The sequence below is a fragment of the Aotus nancymaae genome, unplaced genomic scaffold (assembly GCF_030222135.1).
Source record: "Aotus nancymaae isolate 86718 unplaced genomic scaffold, 86718_ANA_hifiasm-v0.15.2.pri h1tg000007l, whole genome shotgun sequence".
Taxonomy (NCBI): Eukaryota; Metazoa; Chordata; class Mammalia; order Primates; family Aotidae; genus Aotus; species Aotus nancymaae.
The window spans coordinates 65871236-65889662 of record NW_026988418.1 but is presented as its reverse complement, the minus strand read 5'-3'; the positions used below and the strand labels follow the sequence as shown (position 1 = coordinate 65889662).

General features: G+C 49.9%; 1 protein-coding gene across 3 annotated transcripts; it reads right to left on the bottom strand.

Annotated features, from left to right (window-relative positions):
- MYBPHL (myosin binding protein H like) lies at positions 1 to 16706 on the bottom strand. 3 transcript variants are annotated; one of them, XR_010341241.1, is made up of 10 exons: positions 15922 to 16706; positions 6415 to 6503; positions 5670 to 5865; positions 5296 to 5435; positions 5028 to 5187; positions 4476 to 4612; positions 3360 to 3546; positions 2264 to 2325; positions 1808 to 1851; positions 1 to 224 (listed from the first exon to the last, which is right to left on the bottom strand). XR_010341241.1 is itself a non-coding variant. In XM_064372734.1 (9 exons), the coding sequence occupies exons 1-8, from the start codon at positions 16064 to 16066 to the stop codon at positions 1841 to 1843; spliced, it is 1065 nt and encodes a 354-aa protein (XP_064228804.1). In that variant the 5' UTR covers positions 16067 to 16706; the 3' UTR covers positions 1 to 224; positions 1808 to 1840. The 3 variants fall into 3 exon arrangements, 2 of the variants coding, with proteins under 2 accessions (XP_064228804.1, XP_064228805.1); XM_064372734.1 differs by lacking the exon at positions 2264 to 2325; XM_064372735.1 differs by lacking the exon at positions 2264 to 2325 and having other exon boundaries at positions 5739 to 5865.
- Positions 16707 to 18427: the final 1721 nt, after the last annotated feature.

Sequence of the window (18427 nt, the reverse complement as noted above, 5' to 3'; positions counted from 1 at the left end):
CACTGGGGAGTCACACATTTATTTAGATGAATCCAAACCAGACATGGCGCCGAAGCTCCTGGAGGACAGAGTCTCACCACGGGCGGGCTTCCTGGAGGCACTGGAAAGAGAGAGCACTTCGTAGCCATGACAGCAAACGGCCAGAGCACACCAGGCTGCTGAGGGCATCCTCGTCACGGTCCCTGGCTCCTGTGCCATGAATTCACTTCATTGCTGGGCACTGGCTGTGAGAGAGGGAAAGGGGCAACTAGCTCGAATACAAATAACATTAACACAGAGAGGGAGGTGAGGGAGGGAGAGCTGTCTCTGCAAGCCGACTGTGGGAGAGCGCTTTTCTGAGAAGTCTGTACTTGTAACGCATCCCTTAGGGCTTTCATTTGCTACATACCAGTGAGAGCCTTAAATAAATGTCTTCTGGGATCAAATTCATTTTCAATTTCCATCAGCCAGCAGCTACAAGTCAGAGGGGACACTGGGAACTTGTTCTCTTTCGTTCTGTCTCAAGCTTCTTTTTCACCTTATGTCTCAGTTTGTACACAGCATACCTACTGTGAATGATGGAAAATCTAAAGGAGCTGTCAAGTTCTAAATGATGAGCTGAGTTGCCTTTTGCCAGTAATGTGCTGCTTGGGACCACACACCTAAAGGTTAAATTATAATTGACATAAATGAGAAGGAGGATCTTCATCTCTTGGAAGGGAAGGAATCCACAAGCTTCAAAGTAAAAGACAAATGTATTAATCCGTTTTTTACCATGCTTATGATCCTGAGGTGTTTACTCAGTCGAGGAGCAGCCTCCCTGTCCTTACCCACCCCACAGGCATATAGCGCTGTGACTCCTGTGGGTTCCTTGACATCTTTTCCTACAACACCTGCCCAGCTCCCTCCCACAGAACCTCCTTATGACTAGGTGGATGCTATCACTCTTCTTCAGAGGACCATTAGGTTTAATTCCTACCATCGACTTGAGGAGTGCAGACATGCAGACATAGAGAGGATATGACAAAAGCAGACTGCAGCTAGTATAAATTCTCTCCACAGGGATGATGGTATTCATTTTTGTTTTTTTTTGTTTTTTGAGATGGAGTTTCGCTCTTGTTACCCAGGCTGGAGTGCAATGGCACGATCTCGGCTCACCGCAACCTCCGCCTCCTGGGTTCAGGCAATTCTCCTGCCTCAGCCTCCTGAGTAGCTGGGATTACAGGCACGCGCCACCATGCCCAGCTAATTTTTTTTGTATTTTTAGTAGAGATGGGGTTTCACTATGTTGACCAGGATGGTCTTGACCTCGTGATCCACTCGCCTTGGCCTCCCAAAATGATGGGATTACAGGCGTGAGCCACCGCGCCCGGCCCTGGTATTCACTTTTAAAAATGGTTACAACAGCTGGGCGTGGTGGCTCACACCTGTAATCCCAGTACTTTGGGAGGCCGAGGCAGGCAGATCACTTGAGGTCAGGAGTTTAAGACCAGCCTGGCCAACATGGTGAAACTCCATCACTACTAAAAATACAAAAATTAGCCAGGCATGGTGGCATGTGCCTGTAATCCCAGCTACTCGGGAGACTGAGGCAGGAGAATCGCTTGAACCCAAGAGGTGGAGATTGCAGTGAGCCAAGATGGCGCCACTGCATTCCAGCCTGGGCAACAGAGTAAGACTTCATCTCAAAAAAAAATGGTTACAACAAAAGTGGTCACCAGTGGATACATGACTGAAAGGCTCAGGAATGCACCTCTGTCCCTGACTCAACAAAACTAGCCATAAACATGAACTAATCCATTGAGTCACCTTGCCTGTCTTTACTTACCTTTACCAGAGTACCACATCCTCTTAGGTGTCCTCAATTAGGAACTGCAATAATTCAGACATTTCTCAGTGTTAACATCTCAGAAATCTCTGAGAAACCTTCTTTCAGAGCATTAGAAAGGAATGTTCTATTTCAGGTTTTTGGGGAGTCACTGGTGCTAATTAGGCAGTCTATACATAGAGAAGAACTGGACATGTAAGGTCTCATTCATTCTCGATTCATGCAACAAACATTTAGAGTGTCCACCATGTGTCAGAAACTGGGCTAGACACTGCAGGAACAAAGGCGAATAACACACCGTCCCTGCCATCTAAGTGCTTATAATTTAACAGGGAAACAGATCTACAAATAGATAATTATAAAACAATATGTTAAACACAATGATAGAGGTCTGAACAAGGTGACAGGTATAGATAAGTGACTAAATAAGGAAGTAGAGAGGATATGCAATATTACCTTTAAACAAACCAAACAGGAAAGTGGAATAAAGCCCAACAAACAGCTGCAGCTTTCCTAGGCTGAGTCAGAAGATTGCATGGCATAAAGAAAACGATCTGAGTGAGGACTGAGACCTGGGCTCTTTCCACCAGTGCCAGGTGGTCGATTAACTGACACTGGAACTCTTGGGCAAACCAGTTCCCTCCATATACTTTTGTTTTCTCATTTGCAAAATGGAAATAATAACTCTTCCTATATTATTAAATTATGATGGAGAGACATGAGATAGTAGATAATTAAAATATGTCCTCCAGGCCGGGCGTGGTGGCTCACGCCTGTAATCCCAGCACTTTGGGAGACTGAGACAAGCGGATCATGAGGTCAAGAGTTCCAGACCAGCTTGATCAACATGGTGAAACCCTGTCTCTACTAAAAATACAAAACTTAGCTGGGCGAGGTAGCATGTGCCTGTAATCCCAGCTACTCAGGAGGCTGAGGCAGGAGAACCACTTGAACCTGGGAAGTGGAGGTTGCAGTGAGCCGAGATTGCTCCACTGCACTCCAGCTTGGGTGACAGAGCGACATTCTATCTCAAAAAACAAAAAAATAGGCCGGGCGCGGTGGCTCACGCCTATAATTCCAGCACTTTGGGAGGCCGAGGCAGGTGGATCACGAGGTCAAGAGATCGGGACCATCCTGGTCAACAAGGTAAAACCCCGTCTCTACTAAAAATACAAAAATTAGCTGGGCATGGTGGCGCGTGCCTGTAGTCCCAGCTACTCGGGAGGCTGAGGCAGGAGAATTGCTTGAACCCAGGAGGAGGAGGTTGCAGTGAGCCGAGATCGCGCCATTGCACTCCAGCCTGGGTAACAAGAGCGAAACTTCGTCTCAAAAAATAAATAAATAAAAATAATAAATAAATAAGTAAAAATAATAAATAAATAAAATAAAGTAAAATATCTCCTCCAATACATCCTGATGATGACAGTGATGAGAGTGTCCAGCAGGGGAACCCCTTCTCTACCTAGACTTGCATCTCTGACCCTTGACTCTTCCACGGTGGAGAGAGGAGGTGACCGGTAGCCTAAGGCACTAATTCTCCTCTTGCCCTTACCTTTCACATCCACCCGACAGTCCACAGATGCCTCCCCTAGAGGGTTCACTGCCTTGCAGGTATAGATGCCTCCATCAAAGGGACCAGGCTTGCGGATCTCTAGGGAGCAGATCCCCAGGTGAGTCAGGGCTCTGTACTTAGGGTTGCCTTGGATATCCATCTTGTTCTTCAGCCAGATGATCTTGGGCTGGAAGACAAAGATGAGGGAGGCGGCAAGGAGGAGCGGGGGTAAGAAGCAACGGTCTTTCTGTGCTCAGTCTCTGGGACTCTGTCCACGTATAGATAATGGCTTTCTAGAGGGCTCCCTGTTCCTTACACCGTGGAAAGGGGTTCCTCTTTCAGCACTTTCAGCAGTCCCCCAAGCTCCTTCTCTTGGTTGAAAATAGCACCTGAAACCTCACTTTCTTCACCAATATTTCTGACTGGGAGAAAACTGCTAACTTCTGTTCCATGCTCTCAGGCAGCCCCTTTATGGCTCAGAAGCACTGAGCATCGGGCTCTCCTCTTGTGAATCATTTGTATTCTATCCCCACTGCTCACTTATGAGTTGCCTCTGTCGTCTCTGGTTAGAGAATAGTTTCTAGAGTGGGCTATTGATATCCCCCTTCTGAGACGTTATCTCCATGTAGTCTGGCCTAGACTCAAAACCCAAAAGGTTCTTGGTACAGGTTGTTAATGGTGTTTAATCCTGTGTGCGGAGCATAAGGACTAGATTGTACACAGAGGCCTTGCTCAGGGTTGTGGCCAAAGGCTGAACTCTAGGCAGTTTGCATGTGCATGGCCCTGATTGGATGAGGTACAGATAGGGAAGGAGAAACCACCGGGACGCCGTCACTCCCACCAGAGAAACAACTTGAAGCACATGCCTAATTGCCGGCAGGTCAGTAAGCAACATCTTCATATATGAGGAACAAACACTCAAAAGGAAATGTCATTCTCATCAGTCCGTCTTGGACTCCAGCTACCCCAACTGTTCCTAAATACCATGCTGTTGAAGAGGCAGATGGCGGTGATGGGAACAGATGTTATGTTACAATGCTCTGCAACTCAGCTTAGGTTAGGACAGGCAGGAACGGGAAGCAGCTCAGCACAACACCCCCCAGAACCCCCACTCACCCGGGGAGAGGCACGGACACAGCAGAAGAGATGGGTATTATAGCCGGTGACTGTCGTGCAGTCGGCCAGAGGCTGGGTAAACTTTGGGGCTTCAGAAAAGTCTCGCTGGGCAAACCCCTTGGTCTTGTAAACAGTAGCTGAGGGCACCAAGAGGGGCCAGGATGTAGCTTCTGTGATCCCAGCCCTTGTCGACTCTTTATCCTTAAGTCTTTCTTTTTTTTTCCCTGAGATGGAGTCTCACTCTATTGCCCAGGCTGGAGTGCAGTGGTGTGATCTCGGCTCACTGCAACCTCCGCCTCTCTAATTCAAGCAATTCTCCTGCCTCAGCCTCCTGAGGAGCTAGGATTACAGGCGTGCACCACCATGCCTGGCTAATTTTTGTATTTTTAGTAGAGATGAGGTTTCACCATGTTGGCCAGGCTGGTCTTGAACTCCTGACCTCAGGTGATACGCCCGCCTTGGCCTCCCAAAGTGCTGGGATTATAGGCATGAGCCACTGTGCCAGGCCTATCCTTAAGTCTTCCCAGCCAACAGTCCCCATGCCCTCCTTACCCGCTTTCTGGATGTGGGCGAGGTCAGTGGTGATGGGGGCTGTTTCACTTAGTCCGCACTGGTTTTCAGCAAAGACGCGGAAGGCATAGGAGTTGCCGACGATGAGGTCGGAGACGATGCAGCTGGTGCGGTGATAGTGCTCCAGCACCGTGAACCACAGCTGCGGGGCCCCGACATGATGCCACAAATCAGCCACCCGACGTGGAGCTGGCACAGGCCTGTTCCAGCATGCCCTCTTCCACCCTCCTTCCTTCCCAGCTGGCCTCACCCCAGATTTTGTGTCAGCCTTCTGCACCGTGTATCCCAGGAGTGCTGTATTGCCCGTATCTTGGGGAGGTGTCCATTCTAGGGTAGCGTTGAAGCCCCAGACGTCCACCAGCTTAATACTCTGAGGAGGGCCTGGCCTCTCTGAAAGGGCAAAGCTATGGCAGTGGGTGCGGAACAGCCCACATGCATTGAAGTCACCTCAGGAGTGCCCTGGCCTCTTTTCCTGCTAGCTACCTCTTCTGCACCAACCCTGTGTCCCAGATACAATGTGGGGGCCTTGCCCCAGCTTCCCCAGCTCTCTGAGCTGGCTCCTCTTCAGCCTGGAGAGGGAGTTCCTGAGGACCGCCCCCCCATGTCCCACTCCACCCACCGTACCAATCACCAGGATGTCAATGGTGGCCGTGGCCTCCAGCCCGCCTAGCTGGACACGGAGTTGGTAGCGACCTGAGTCAGCACGTTGGGCTTCTCGGATGAAGAGGATGGAGTCTCGCTCCCCATTCCGCACGCTCACACGGCTGGTGTCCAAGGCACAGCCATCGTGTGTCCAGGTGGCTTGAGGTTTGGGCTTGCCCTGAGGAATGAGGGTAACGCTTTGAGCATCCCCGAGAGGCTTCTTGACTTTCCCTGCTGCTGTATGGGTCTCGCCCACCCCAGGTTCACAGGGAGGCTTGACTTGGCCTGCACATTCCTTGAGTTAGAAGTTGGTGGACCCTCCTGGGGGCCTCCTCCTTTCAGCAACTGCCTAAGGATCTTGGGAAAGAGGGATGGCGTTGAGTCGCCCAACCTCTGAGAGCTTACGTCATGGACACCCGAGGCAGCTGGGACCGACTAAATAGCTACTCAAACTCCTAAGAACTCTCCTAATCGCAAGCTCCCAGGCCTCTGCAGACTAAAGGGCATGGATCTGCCTCACACCATCTCATGGGGCACACCTCGTCCTACCCAAACCCACCCTTAGGAGTACAGAGGTCATTTGGCCTCAGACTTCTGGTGGTGTGACCCCTTCTATCCAAGGGTGGGAAGATCGCCTCTCTGCTAGCAGGACTCTTAGTATCTGTTTCCAAATCCAAAGCCTAGGCTGGCCCCAGACATAGACTGAGTATGGGGCTGGCATGATCACCTGGAATGGGATTAGCAGGTTCACTGTGTCCCCAACCTTCCGGATGTAGGTCTGCCTCAGGGCCCGAGGTAGCCAGATCTTGGGGTGCTCTGAATGATGGAAAGAGAGAGAACAGGAGATGCATACTCAGAGAAAGTAAATCCTGCATCCAGCTGCCTGCTGTGGGTGGGTGGCCCAGGAGTCAGTCACCAAATTGAGCCCTTCTCAGAGGGAAGGGGAAGAGTGCTCCTATCATCCTGCTGGGATTTGGGGATGAGGGGTTGGCTTAAGGAATGCCCTGGGGAACGTTAATTTCTCAGCAGAAAGAGTACTGGAGCTTGAGTCTGACACTTCTTTTACTTGTAACTCTCAAGTGCTGACTTTCCGTCATCTGGAGGCATTCCATCCTGATGGAGGCATTTGTATTTTTCTGCTTGTGTATAGAGCAGCCTTGTCTGTGTGGGTTGCCTTTCCACCCCTTTTCTACATTTGCCCTTCCCTTTCCTTTCATCACGGTCACTTTTCACGTTAATCCTGACCTCCCAGTTAGGTATGAGGCTTGGGAGAATGCTCTCCATTCTGCAGGCAGAGTCAACACCCTGGCCTGCCCGGCCGCCCACAGAGACAACACTGACATCACTGCAGAGGGAGCGCGCGTCTGGGTCCCTTACTCTGCATGGCCACTCTGCCCCCGGGCACCTTTGCAGTCTTATTTCAGTTTGCGGAGGATCACTCTGTACAGATTCTGGGACAGATCAGGTCCACCGCCCATTTTGCCTTGATCTCACGGGCCTGTCCCGGTGAGAAGTGGAGCTCAGACGACGTGTACGGGCTTCCAGGATGAAGACAGGAGATGCTGGAAAAGTGCTGAGTGTAGGTTCGGAGGATGACCAGGTGTCATTTCTTTCCTCTCGGGATGCCTCACACTGTCTTGGCTGCCAAAGCACAAATATTCCCTCTGGGTTCCCTCGGGGGCCTGGCTGAGATGGACTCCATTTTCTAGCCTTTTCCTGACTGCGGTCTCCCCCTTTCTCAGGCAGAGGCAGTTGCCTGGCTGATGTTATCTTCAGTAGAATGTGACAGTGCTTCAGTTCCCAACAACCCAGACTCCCTGTGACAGTTCATTCTTGGCATTTGGAACAACTTCACCCCTGGTACATTCCTGTGGCAAACAGCATGACTGCTTGACAGTGGATTCCAGACTCTTTGATAAGGCACACTTCTGTGAAAATACTTCCCTGAGCACTCACTATGACATATGTTTGCTCACTTATGGATGAACTGTTTAAATATGTATATTACGTAACACAAACACGTAAGTGACGCAACCGAAACAGAGGTTCTACTGTGTTCTTCCTCCAGCTCAATCGTCAGAGCGTTGTCCAGAGAACTTCACTCCCAGAATCTCCCCATGATAATCTCAAGGTCGCGAGACTTTTGCAGATGAAGATCAATAGCAATATACAGCACACATAGTCCGTTTTATTTCTGCAGTTTCCTTTTCTGCTGTGTGCCTTATGTTTTCGCCTGGGCTGTGCTTGTCTTAGACTGCACCTAGGAATACGTGATGAGAGGACTTGACGGGCCTGTGTGCCATCCTCTGTGCCCTGCTCAGGCCTTGACTGCCTCAGCACAGATGCAGCAGCCCCAGGGAGCTGAGTGACCCTGCTGTGGCTGCCCCTGGTTGGGCTTTGGCGGCTTGGGAGGGGCGGGGCATAAAGAACAGAAGAAGCGTTTGTGTGATGGGCTCTTCTCCTGCGGCCATCTTGGCAAGCAACCAAGGAGTTGAAAACAGGCGGATATGACTTAAGGGTGTTTTGAAAAAGAGGGCCGTGCTTGGAAAGGCGGGTCAAAACCTCATCTTTTTGGGCTTGGTTCCCCACTGCTGGGGGAGGAAATAACCCTTCTTACATTTGCCAGGGAGAGGGCTGGAGAGAAGGTGGCTCTGCTACCCCTTCGTTGCCTGCCTACAGAATGTTGGCGTTGGGAAGGGCCTACAAGCACCAGAAGAAGGACGCTGGGAGCAAGAGGGCTCTGAGAGAGAGGCCAGTGTTCTGGAGACCTCCCGGCTAGCAGCGACGATGTGCCTGGCACCTGAGACTCCTGCTTCCCCATTTAGGATCGTCTGTCTGAAGGACCCATTCTCAAAGCATGACCTGTGTCCTGCCTGCCAGCATCCACCCAGCACTGAGCACCAAATCAGGGCTCAGACAGTGGCCTGCCCCTGGAGGGAGGAGGCTCAGAGGGAAGGCAGGGCTAGACATACCCAAGGACCTCAAAGGGTTGAGGTGGGGAGAGGAGCCCAGGTCTTCACACCTGGCAGAGGTGCCCACTGAACCCTGCCCTGCCAAGACCTCAGGTAGGGAATGGGCTCTTATGGGTAGCTGTGAGCTGATGTATGTGTTTCCACCTAGTGTTTGTTTCTTAGAAAAACACCTTGGGGCCGGGCATGTAATCCCAGCACTTTGGGAGGCCGAGGTGGGCAGATCACTTGAGGTTGGGAGTTTGAGACCAGCCTGACCAACATAGAGAAACTCCGTCTCTACTAAAAATGGAAAAGTAGTTGGGCATGGTGGCGCATGCCTGTAATCCCAGCTACTCGGGAGGCTGAGGCAGGAGAATCACTTGACTGGGTGGCGGAGGTTGCAGTGAGCTGAGATCGCATCATTGCACTCCAGCCAGGGCGAAAAAACTCCATCTCATAAAAAAAAAAAAGAAAGGAAAGAAAAACACCTTGGAAAATGTTAGCATTCTTACACCTGAAATAAAGAGAAAAATGAAAGAAATGGGTTTATGTGGAACATAAGCTAAGGTGGGGGAGTTAGGGGAAGAGGAGCAGACTGGCCCTTGAGGTCCAGAGGGGATCCTAGCTGGGCAGAGAGAGTGAGGGAAGAGGCTGCCGGCAGGGACGGCGGTCTCTCCCTCCCTGAACGGTTCCATTGCTGGTTCTCTGCTCATCAGTGGGTTTCCTGAAGAGATGATGAAACTTAAGTCTCTAGAATGGACTTTGAGGATGAGTAGGTGAGGCCTCTGCTCCCAGCAGGCTCCTGGCTCCCTGTGCGAGGGCAGAGGATGGGCGTGAGGCTAACATAGCTGACTACGTGCAGAGGTGGCAGGAGAGAGTGTGACAGCTTCAGATGCCCGGTCAGCAGGTCAGCAGCACCCTCTCCAATCGCCTCCCAACCCAACCCAGGCGCAATCTGGCTCTTTGCTAAGAAAGTTAATGCCCGGGGAGGCATCTCTTTTCACACATCCGCAGTCAAGCGAGGTGTAAATTGTCCTGACCTTGGGGAGACATGGCTTCCCCTGATGCCCGAGGTCTTTCTCCTCCTTGGATGCCAGGAGGGATGTGAACCAAAGCCTAGAGCCTTTAAGAGCCGAGGTTTTCTAAGAGCAGGTCTGTCACAGTCAGTTTGGTTTTCTCCCTTCATAGGGTCTTAGAGAAAAGGCATCTTGAAAAGTCCTTTGAGGGCCTTTGGTTGTGACCGGCCTGCTCTCAGCATGACATGTCTCTCAGACACACTGCTGTCTAATTCTTTCTCAAAAATTATCAGAGAAGGCTGGGCGCGGTGGCTCACGCCTGTAATCCCAGCACTTTGGGAGGCCGAGGCGGGCGGATCATGAGGTCCAGAGATCGAGACCATCCTGGTCAACATGGTGAAACCCCGTCTCTACTAAAAATACAAAAAATTAGCTGGGCGTGGTGGCGCGTGCCTGTAATCCCAGCTACTCAGGAGGCTGAGGCGGGAGAATTGCCTGAACCCGGAGGCGGAGGTTGCGGTGAGCCGAGATCGCGCCATTGCACTCCAGCCTGGGTAACAAGAGCGAAACTCCGTCTCCAAAAAAAAAAAAAAAAAAAAAAAAATTATCAGAGAAAACTACTTCAAGTCCAGTGATCTTGACTTCTGATTAGAAAATTCCTCCTAATACCTACCCTGCTTTTATCCTGCTAATGTTTATGGCCGTTTTCTTATTCTATAATTGTTCATATCCTCTCATAATTCCCTTTTATGGGATCAGAGTCTTTCTCCAGTGGATGCCTTTCTCCATCGTTTGGACCGATGTTACCAGCTATGGCCTGGAGAGCCAAGAATCAAGATGGAAGCATTGGAGGAGTGGGGAGGGTGTGTGTGTGTGTGTGTGTCTGTGTGTGTGTATGTATATGTATGTGTGTGTGTGTATGTGTATGAGTATGTATATGTGTGTGTGTGAATGTATGAATGTGTTTACGTGTATGTGTGTGAATGGTGTATGTGTGTGTGTATGAGTGTATGTGTGTGTTTGTGTGTGTAAACATATGAATGTGTTTACATGTATGAATGTGTGTGTGAATGGTATGTGTGTATGAGTGCGGCTGTGTGTGTGTGTGAGAGAGAGAGTGCCTACGTGGGTGAAGGGTCACCAAAAGAGGGTGAATTCAGGAGGCTAGCTATAACTTTTAAACTATCTAGAGGTTTCCAGGAATCTAAGAAGTACCAGGATTTCTTAGAGAAACATTAGCAGATGCCGAGGATGTGGCCTTGGCCTACTCAGAAACCTGTCTGGAGGAGTGCAATGGCAAAGGAGAGGGGCAAGAGTGTCACTTTCTTGAAGACCATGAAACTAAGGTCAGAAAAAATAAAAGGACATAGGAACAGGCAACACTTCTCTGAGGAAGCGACTCTACTCCCCCTCCCTGTCTTACAGCCGTCCCCCTAGTGCTTGATGGTTTTAGCCCTGGCTCACTGCCTCTCCAACACTGCTCCAGGCATAACTCCTGCTGGTGTCAACACCTATGTTTCCAGTCCCTATAGGGCGTCTCACATCTGGCCCACTGCTCCTCCAATAACTTTGTCCTCTCCTAGTTCAGCCACTGGGCCTCATGGCCATTCTCTAGACCAAGAGCTACAGTCCTTCTACGATCAGAATTTTAAGCATCCCATCGTCTCATCACCACCTCTATAACAGAGATGGCTAAGTGGCCACCAGAATATTCCATAGTGTCGCTACCTCTGAGACATGGTGGCCCAGCTGCCTTGCTGGATGGCCATGAGACTAGTTCTTGCCAATGACACATGAGTGGCAATGGTGAGAATCACCTCTGGTCCCAGGCTTTGAAGAAGTTGCATTTTTATTTTCCTCTTCTGCTAGCCATACGCAGATGATCATGAGGCCCTAAGGAATGGCGGAGCCCCAAGATGAAAGTGGCCTGGGTCCCTGAATTACCACATGGAGGAGAACTATCTGTGCAATACAATTGTTTTTAGTTCTATGCTAGTGAGAAATAGACATCTGTCATTCCTGAGACCTATTTGATCAAGAGCTATAATCCTTCTATGATCAGAATTACAAGCATCCCACTGTCTCATCACCACCTCTATGACAGATGGCTAACTGGCCAACAAAATGTAATATCTGTCATTCCTGACATATATTTGAAGAAACGTAACTTCTTCAAAGCCTAGGACCAGAAGTGTCTCACCATTGCCACTCACGTGTCATTAGCAAGAACTAGTCTCATGGCCATCCGGCAAGGTGTCCAGGCAGCCGTGTCTCAGAGGTCGCTACACTACAGAAGGGGTGACATACGTTTTGGTGGCCAGTTAGCCATCTCTGTTATAGAGGTGGTGATGAGATAGTGAGATGCTTGTAATTCTGGTCATAGAAGGATTGTAGCTCTTGATCTAGAGAATGGCCACGAGGACCAGTGGCTGAATTAGGAGAGGACAAGTATCCACTAGTATACCTAGCTAATACAATCTGTATCCCTTTAGCTCACTTCCTCTCATGCTCCAACACCAGCAATTCTTTGGCATCACTGAGGTCTGTGATCATTTTCCTACCACCCTCTCACTACCTAGCACCCTTTCATGTTAGCACTTTCTTCACCACCCAACTTAGATTACACAGCCGTTATTATACTCTCTCTCTTGCACTCACCCAAATCCCTTAATCTGCTTTGACTTCATTGCACTCTTCTGGCAATACCTAACCCTGGTTAAATAAACTTCCCACCCACTCAGTGCCTGTATGTGCACAGAACAGGACTGGGAGGAAATACAAAATTATGTGGACTTTAACTTGAGGGCCATTAATAGTGACCACCACCTCCAAGTGGACCCTGGCAATTCTACTAGACTTCCCGAGTTCACTCGGTCTCTCATTCTCCTGGGTGACTATTGCACACCTTCCTTTTCCAAAACCTCCCTACCTTCTCCCTCATTCTCATTCCCAGTTGTTGATCTTGCTGTGTCTAAGGCCCATCTAGTCTATTCCAATACAGCCAGCTGGAAAAATCCTTAAAATCTACACTTAGGGCTGAGCGCAGTGGCTCATGCCTGTAGTCTCGGCACTTTGGGAGGCTGAGGTGGGCAGATGGCGAGGTCAGGAGATCAAGACCATCCTGGCCAACACGGTGAAACCCCACCTCTACTAAAAATACAAAAATGAGCTGGGCGTGGTGGCACGCTTCTAGTCCCAGCTGCTCAGGAGGCTGAGGCAGGATAATCACTTGAACCTGGGAGGCGGAGGTTGTAGTGAGCCGAGAGCACGCCACTGTGCTCCAGCCTGGCAACAGAGTGAGACTCCATCTTAAAAAAAAAAAATCTATGCTTGGTCCTGTCAGTCCTTACTCCCAGTCCCCGCACTGGCTGGCCATTCGTCTCATAAACAGCTACCTGCTACTTCTCGCCTTGCTACCTCTTGGACCAAAATACTGCCACTGTCTCCCTCCCTGTGCTACAGCCACAATGGCCCCAACCCATAAGGCACGCTCTTGCCTCAGGGTCTTTGTGGCTATTCTGTGTGGAAAATTTTCCCCCAAATATCTGTATGCATTGCTCTCTCACTTCAAGTTGCTGCTCAAATATCACCTTATGAGTGAGGCGCTCACTGAATATTCTATTTGAAGCAAGAGGCTCGCATGCTTCCTCCCCGCAGCACGTGCCATCTCCTTCCCTGCTCTAGTTTGGCATAGCATTTCACCATCTGACATATTAGCTATTATACCTATTTATTGGCTAGCTCCCTCTGCTAGAATCTAACTTCCATGGGGCAGTTATTTTTACTTATTTTGTTCATTTCTGTAATGTTGGCACCTAGAAGAGCACATGGCACATCATAGGCAAAACCTACATATTTGCGGAAAGGAGGAGGAGGAAGGGAAGGACAGAAGGAAGGAGGGAAGAAAGGTCGCTCCTAGGCATGAGATTCAGCTTTTCATGCCTGGAAGACACAGAGCAGTTCAGATTGAAAGAGAACACACAGTCAGTTGGAGCGATTATGCTGAAGTGAGGGAGAGACGGGCTCTCCCTCCTCCACCTCAGGGTCTTGGTCTCACCTTCTCCATGGGAGGGATGCAGCTTGTTCGCCAGCCTCTCCCTGTTTTGGAAGCTCTCCTCTAGCCCCTGCCAAGCTTTGTCTCCAGGACACAGTGCCTCAGTGTAGTGCTGAGGACAGACACAGAGCTGTTTACCAATGCTGGCCACCTACTCCTGCTTATTTAGCCATGTGGCAGGCTTGCCAAACTAAAAGCTCATTGTTGGCCATTTGTATTGTGTTTTGATCTTGCAAATTAATTTCTATTTCTGATGCCTGCTCTAGTTCCCATGTTTTCACATGCCCACTGCAATACTCCCTCAGTCCAGAGCTCTCTTAAGAAAGAGGAGTTGGGGGAAGAAAGGCTTTGGAGCTCTCAGGGGGCTTAGGAGTCATCTTGTCCAGGCCATGGCACCCTGAAGGATCTTTGTAGGGAGTTTGGGGCTCTGTAGACTCTCTGAACTTTTTTTGTGTGTATTTTTCCCAGGGCAAGAGTCCATAGCTCTCATTAGATTTTCCTAGGGGTCCATATTCACCAAAAGGTTAAGACCCTGATTTAGTTCAACTCCTCAATTTACAGATGAGAAAATGGGAGTGGACTGACTTGCCTAGAGCCACAGAACAGAGCTAAGATTTGAATTCATGACTTTTTTTTTCCAAGTAGTTAACAGGTGCACATATATTTTGCAAAGTATTCAAAGGTGTTCTTACTGCTGGTGACATCTGGGAAACCACTGGGTTGAGCCACTGGTGCCAGTGGCCCTGAGGCCTGCAGTGTCCACAGCTGCTGCACACAAGGGGCTTTGGGCTGCATTTGTGGGACCGTGGCTGGGGGCTGTCGGGAGCTGGCTGCAGCCAGAGGGGAAAAGCATGGGGGAGATGAATGCCCTCCTTTAGGGTTTTGGGGAGACCAGTACAGGGAGTCAAGGCTTTAGCAGTCCTGGCTCTCATTCTCCTGCTGCCTGTCACTTATTCTCTGGGCCTTTTAAGGGAAGAAACCAGTTTTCTGCCTCAGTCATCCCAGCTTAATATATTCACCCTAACGTCTGCTCCCTTCATCTTCAATAAGACAAACTTGGCCCGCTCTCTGCCCTTGACATTCAAACAGTTTCTAAAAACCTGCCTCTCCCATGTGGATAAGAGGCAGAGAGCGTCCGCTGCACAATGCTATGGAAGTAGAATTCAGCCTTCATCCCTCACTTGGAAATATTTGATCATGTATTTACATCTTAGTTTGGCCTCTTCCAAGGCACTTTGGATCATCTCAGCAATCCTTTCAACTACGCTGATAGGTAGAGGTTATTAATCACCATTTTACCGAGTGAAGATTGAAACTGATCAGTTCAGTGCCTTGTCCAAGGTCACAGGGCTGTTAGAGGCAGCACTAGGAATTGAGCCTAGAGCTTTGCCTCCAAGTCTAGTACATCTTTTCCCCTACCTCTTCCTACCCTGGGAGTCCATGTGTTCCTTGTTTGAGATTTTTTCATCCTCTTCACTTAAGATTCCAGGTGAGCGCCACGAAGTGGTTAGCTACAGAGGCCTCAGCCAGGGCATTCGGGGATGGGCGGCAGGAAGCCCAAGGCTTGAATGCATGCCAACCACCTCCTCACTTGGGAACGCCTCTTTGCTGAGAGGCACACAGAGACCATCATGAAGGGGAAACGGAATGCTTCTCCCAGGAGGGCTCCACTTCTGTGGAGCTCAGACTCTGAGGGGTCAGGCTCTCCCATGGGAGCAGTGGGGGGTTGAAGGAGGTCCTGACCCTGTGGCCCAGCCAAGCAGGAGACCAAGTGTCACTGTGCCGCCCCACTCTTAGCCTCCCCGTTGCTACAGCTTTTGATTTCCCTGTTCCTCCTGCAGATAGCCACTATCTCTCACCCCTCAGTCCCTTCCTGACTGGCCATTAGTATGTCAGGTCCTCCCAGTCCCTGCGACCAACAGTTTTTAAAAGGCAAAAATATAAACAGATCATTTTTAGTCACTGTAAAGTGCCACCAACACGATCACTGACTTCTCAGCTAAAACACAAAAACTTAGCAGGGACCTTTAAGCAACAAGTCAGACTCCATCAAGCACCGGGGACAGGGCTCCCACAAATTATCTCCATCCTAAGCACCAATCCCATAAAGTCTTTAGTTCTGCAAAAAACCTGAGGTGCCGTAAGGAAGGTGGCGACATCCTCCCCAACTCCCACCACCCAGCCTCCCACCCTCCCCACCCACCATGGGTCACCTTCTATAGGTGGCAGGAGCTGGGGAGTGGGGCTGCCAGCCCCCTGTCCAGGTGAAGCCTGGGGTCCTTCAGTATCCTCTGGGCTGGCTTCTTTCACCTTCAGCTTGGATCCCGCAGCCACCTCCGGAGCTGTGGCTGCCTCCATGCTGGGCCTTCCCAGAGGCTGGGCTCCAGCTGAAGAGTTTCACTGCTGGTGATGAGGGAGGGGCTGAGCACCTGCTCCCCAGGCTGGCCTCCCGGGTCCCAGCCACAGGGTTACGTAACTGGGCTGGCCTTCCCCAGTCAGCTACACCCAGCAGAAGGGCTGAAGTAGGGGCTGGGGGAGAGAGGAGGATCAGAGAGCAGCCCAGAATAGCTCTAGGAGGAGGACTGAGGTGGCCCTGTTATCTTGGGAGAGAGATGACACCCCGGACAGCACCAGGGAGGGAGGGAGAGCTTGAACACAGACCATCCAAAAGGGACCTCTTTTTTCTGTTGGGAAGGTTGAGTGACATCTCTGCTCCTGACCTCCAGTTCATCCCGCAGTGCATTCAGGTCCCAAAGAAGGGGCCCAGGATTAGCCGACTCACAGCCTGCCTGAACTGCTCTTTCTCCCTCTGCTCCCACATTCAATGAGTTGTAAAGGCTTATCAACTCGACCTTTACAGGGCCTGTGTCATCCTCCCCCACTCCCTGGGGGCAGCGGGCACAGCACAGTGGTAGGTGGAGACTGCACTCGCACTGTGGGTGCCACTTGGGCTCTGTCACCGGCTAGCGGTGTGACTCACAACACATCACAGTCTCTCTTCAGTCTGTTTCCTCATCTGTAAAATGGAGATAATTATAACCATAGGGTCGTTGTGAGGATTAAAGAGGTAATCTCTGTAAAGTGCTTAGCAGAGTGTAGCCGACTAAGTGCTTGATAAATGTAAGCTATTTTTAGGTCAGGCCTGCACTTCTCCCTTTGAGAGCTGTCAATGGCTGCCTTGCCTATGAGATGAAGTACAAGTAAAAGGAGAGGCAGCAGTGTGGGAGGGAGGCGAGCTCAGAGGACCTGCGTGTGACTTCTGGCTGTACCACTCACTCACCAGCTGGGACTCTGGGCAAATCTCCGACTCAGAGTCCCAGGTCCCAGTCTATGAAACAAGGGATGATGATGCCATCATACTTTGTGTTGAGGATGAAATAAAAAGTATAGGAAAGCGGCCAGCTCACAGCAGGTGCTAGTCACATACTACAGGTCCTACATGATTTCCAGGCTTAGCAAACCATCTTTCTACACGTGTTGTACATGCCGCCGACACCGCTGCTTTCCTATCATACTCCTTACCTTATCTCCAGATAAGAAGTATGCATTTTAAAATGCTTTAATTTTAGAGCAGTTTTAAGAGTCACATTAAAGTTGAGTAGAAAGTGCAGGGCTTCCATAGCCCCCTTTCCACCCCTGTATTTTTATCGGAAGAAAAAACGGGTGCAATTGATGCAATGGGCTTCTTACTTTTGCCCTGAATTTTGGGGTAATTGATAAGATCCCAGGAGCCTGTGTTATCTTGGGGTCACAGGTCAGCCTCTTTGTAGCTGGTATAGAGGCTGAGGTTCAGGAGAATCTGTTTAATGGGGTCTTGGATGGCCTATGGGGCTGGTTTGATTGGCGGAAGACTGGGTTTTTGCCATATCAGAACTGGTTTGAAGGTCTTTCTGAACTATTTCTCTTGCTTGACCTCAGCCAAGGCCCCGTAAGTGTGGACAGTCCCCTGGCCAGGAGACCCCAAATACACGCCCTTTTACACAACACGTAACCCATCTTTTGGTGAGAAAATTGGCTCAGGCTGTCTTAGCCCTTTGTTGAAACGAAGGTGTAAAGAATCAACTTTAAGATGCAGATTCCTAAGGTTTGCATTTCAGAAAGCCTACTTCAATAGGTCTGGGGTGGAATTCAGAAATCTGCATTTTAAAAAACCAACCCAGTGATTCTGGCACAGGAAATCTTAGAATACCATGTTAAATAAGAGTTCCTTCAAATAAAACAACAACCTTAGATAATGTCCTGGGTAGGAACTCTCCCATCAGATGGTGGCCTCAAGAACAAGGACTCTGCCCTGTCATCTTCAGACCAAGATGCCAGAGTGTTACATGGAATACTGCCCCAGGCTGGCAGGGTAGGATGGCTAAAGGCTCCAGACAGGTAGGCAGGAACCTCTCTTTAACGCTTTGCAAGAGAGGAAGCCTGCAATTCTCCGAAGGTCCTTAAATGAAATGGAGGAGATAGGGCCCGTAAGAGCAGCAAGACAAATGTAAGAGGGGCAGATGGGAAATTACAAGGCTGAACTTCTCAGTGCTGCCAGGTGTCAAACCTGCTCAAAAGAACACAGAATTCAAGGAGTAAGTGTCTGTTGCTGTGTCCAGAAGGAACAGTATAGCAACTGAAACCTGTGAAGGTATGTGGGATGGGTACCTAGACTTCCTAGGAGGAAGAACAAGAAAGCTCTACACACATGCAGAGGAGGAAGATGTGCATGAGTACAAA

What these genes read in the sequence shown, in the direction of transcription:
- MYBPHL (XM_064372734.1), bottom strand. Translation starts at nt 16,066, where the DNA reads ATGGAGGCAGCCACAGCTCCGGAGGTGGCTGCGGGATCCAAGCTGAAG. An exon ending in CATTGACATCCTGGTGATTG is followed by an intron (nt 5,436 to 5,669) that starts GTACGGTGGGTG and finishes TTGCCCTTTCAG; the next exon opens with AGAGGCCAGGCCCTCCTCAG. An exon ending in GTGTCCGTGCCTCTCCCCGG is followed by an intron (nt 3,547 to 4,475) that starts GTGAGTGGGGGT and finishes TTTGTCTTCCAG; the next exon opens with CCCAAGATCATCTGGCTGAA.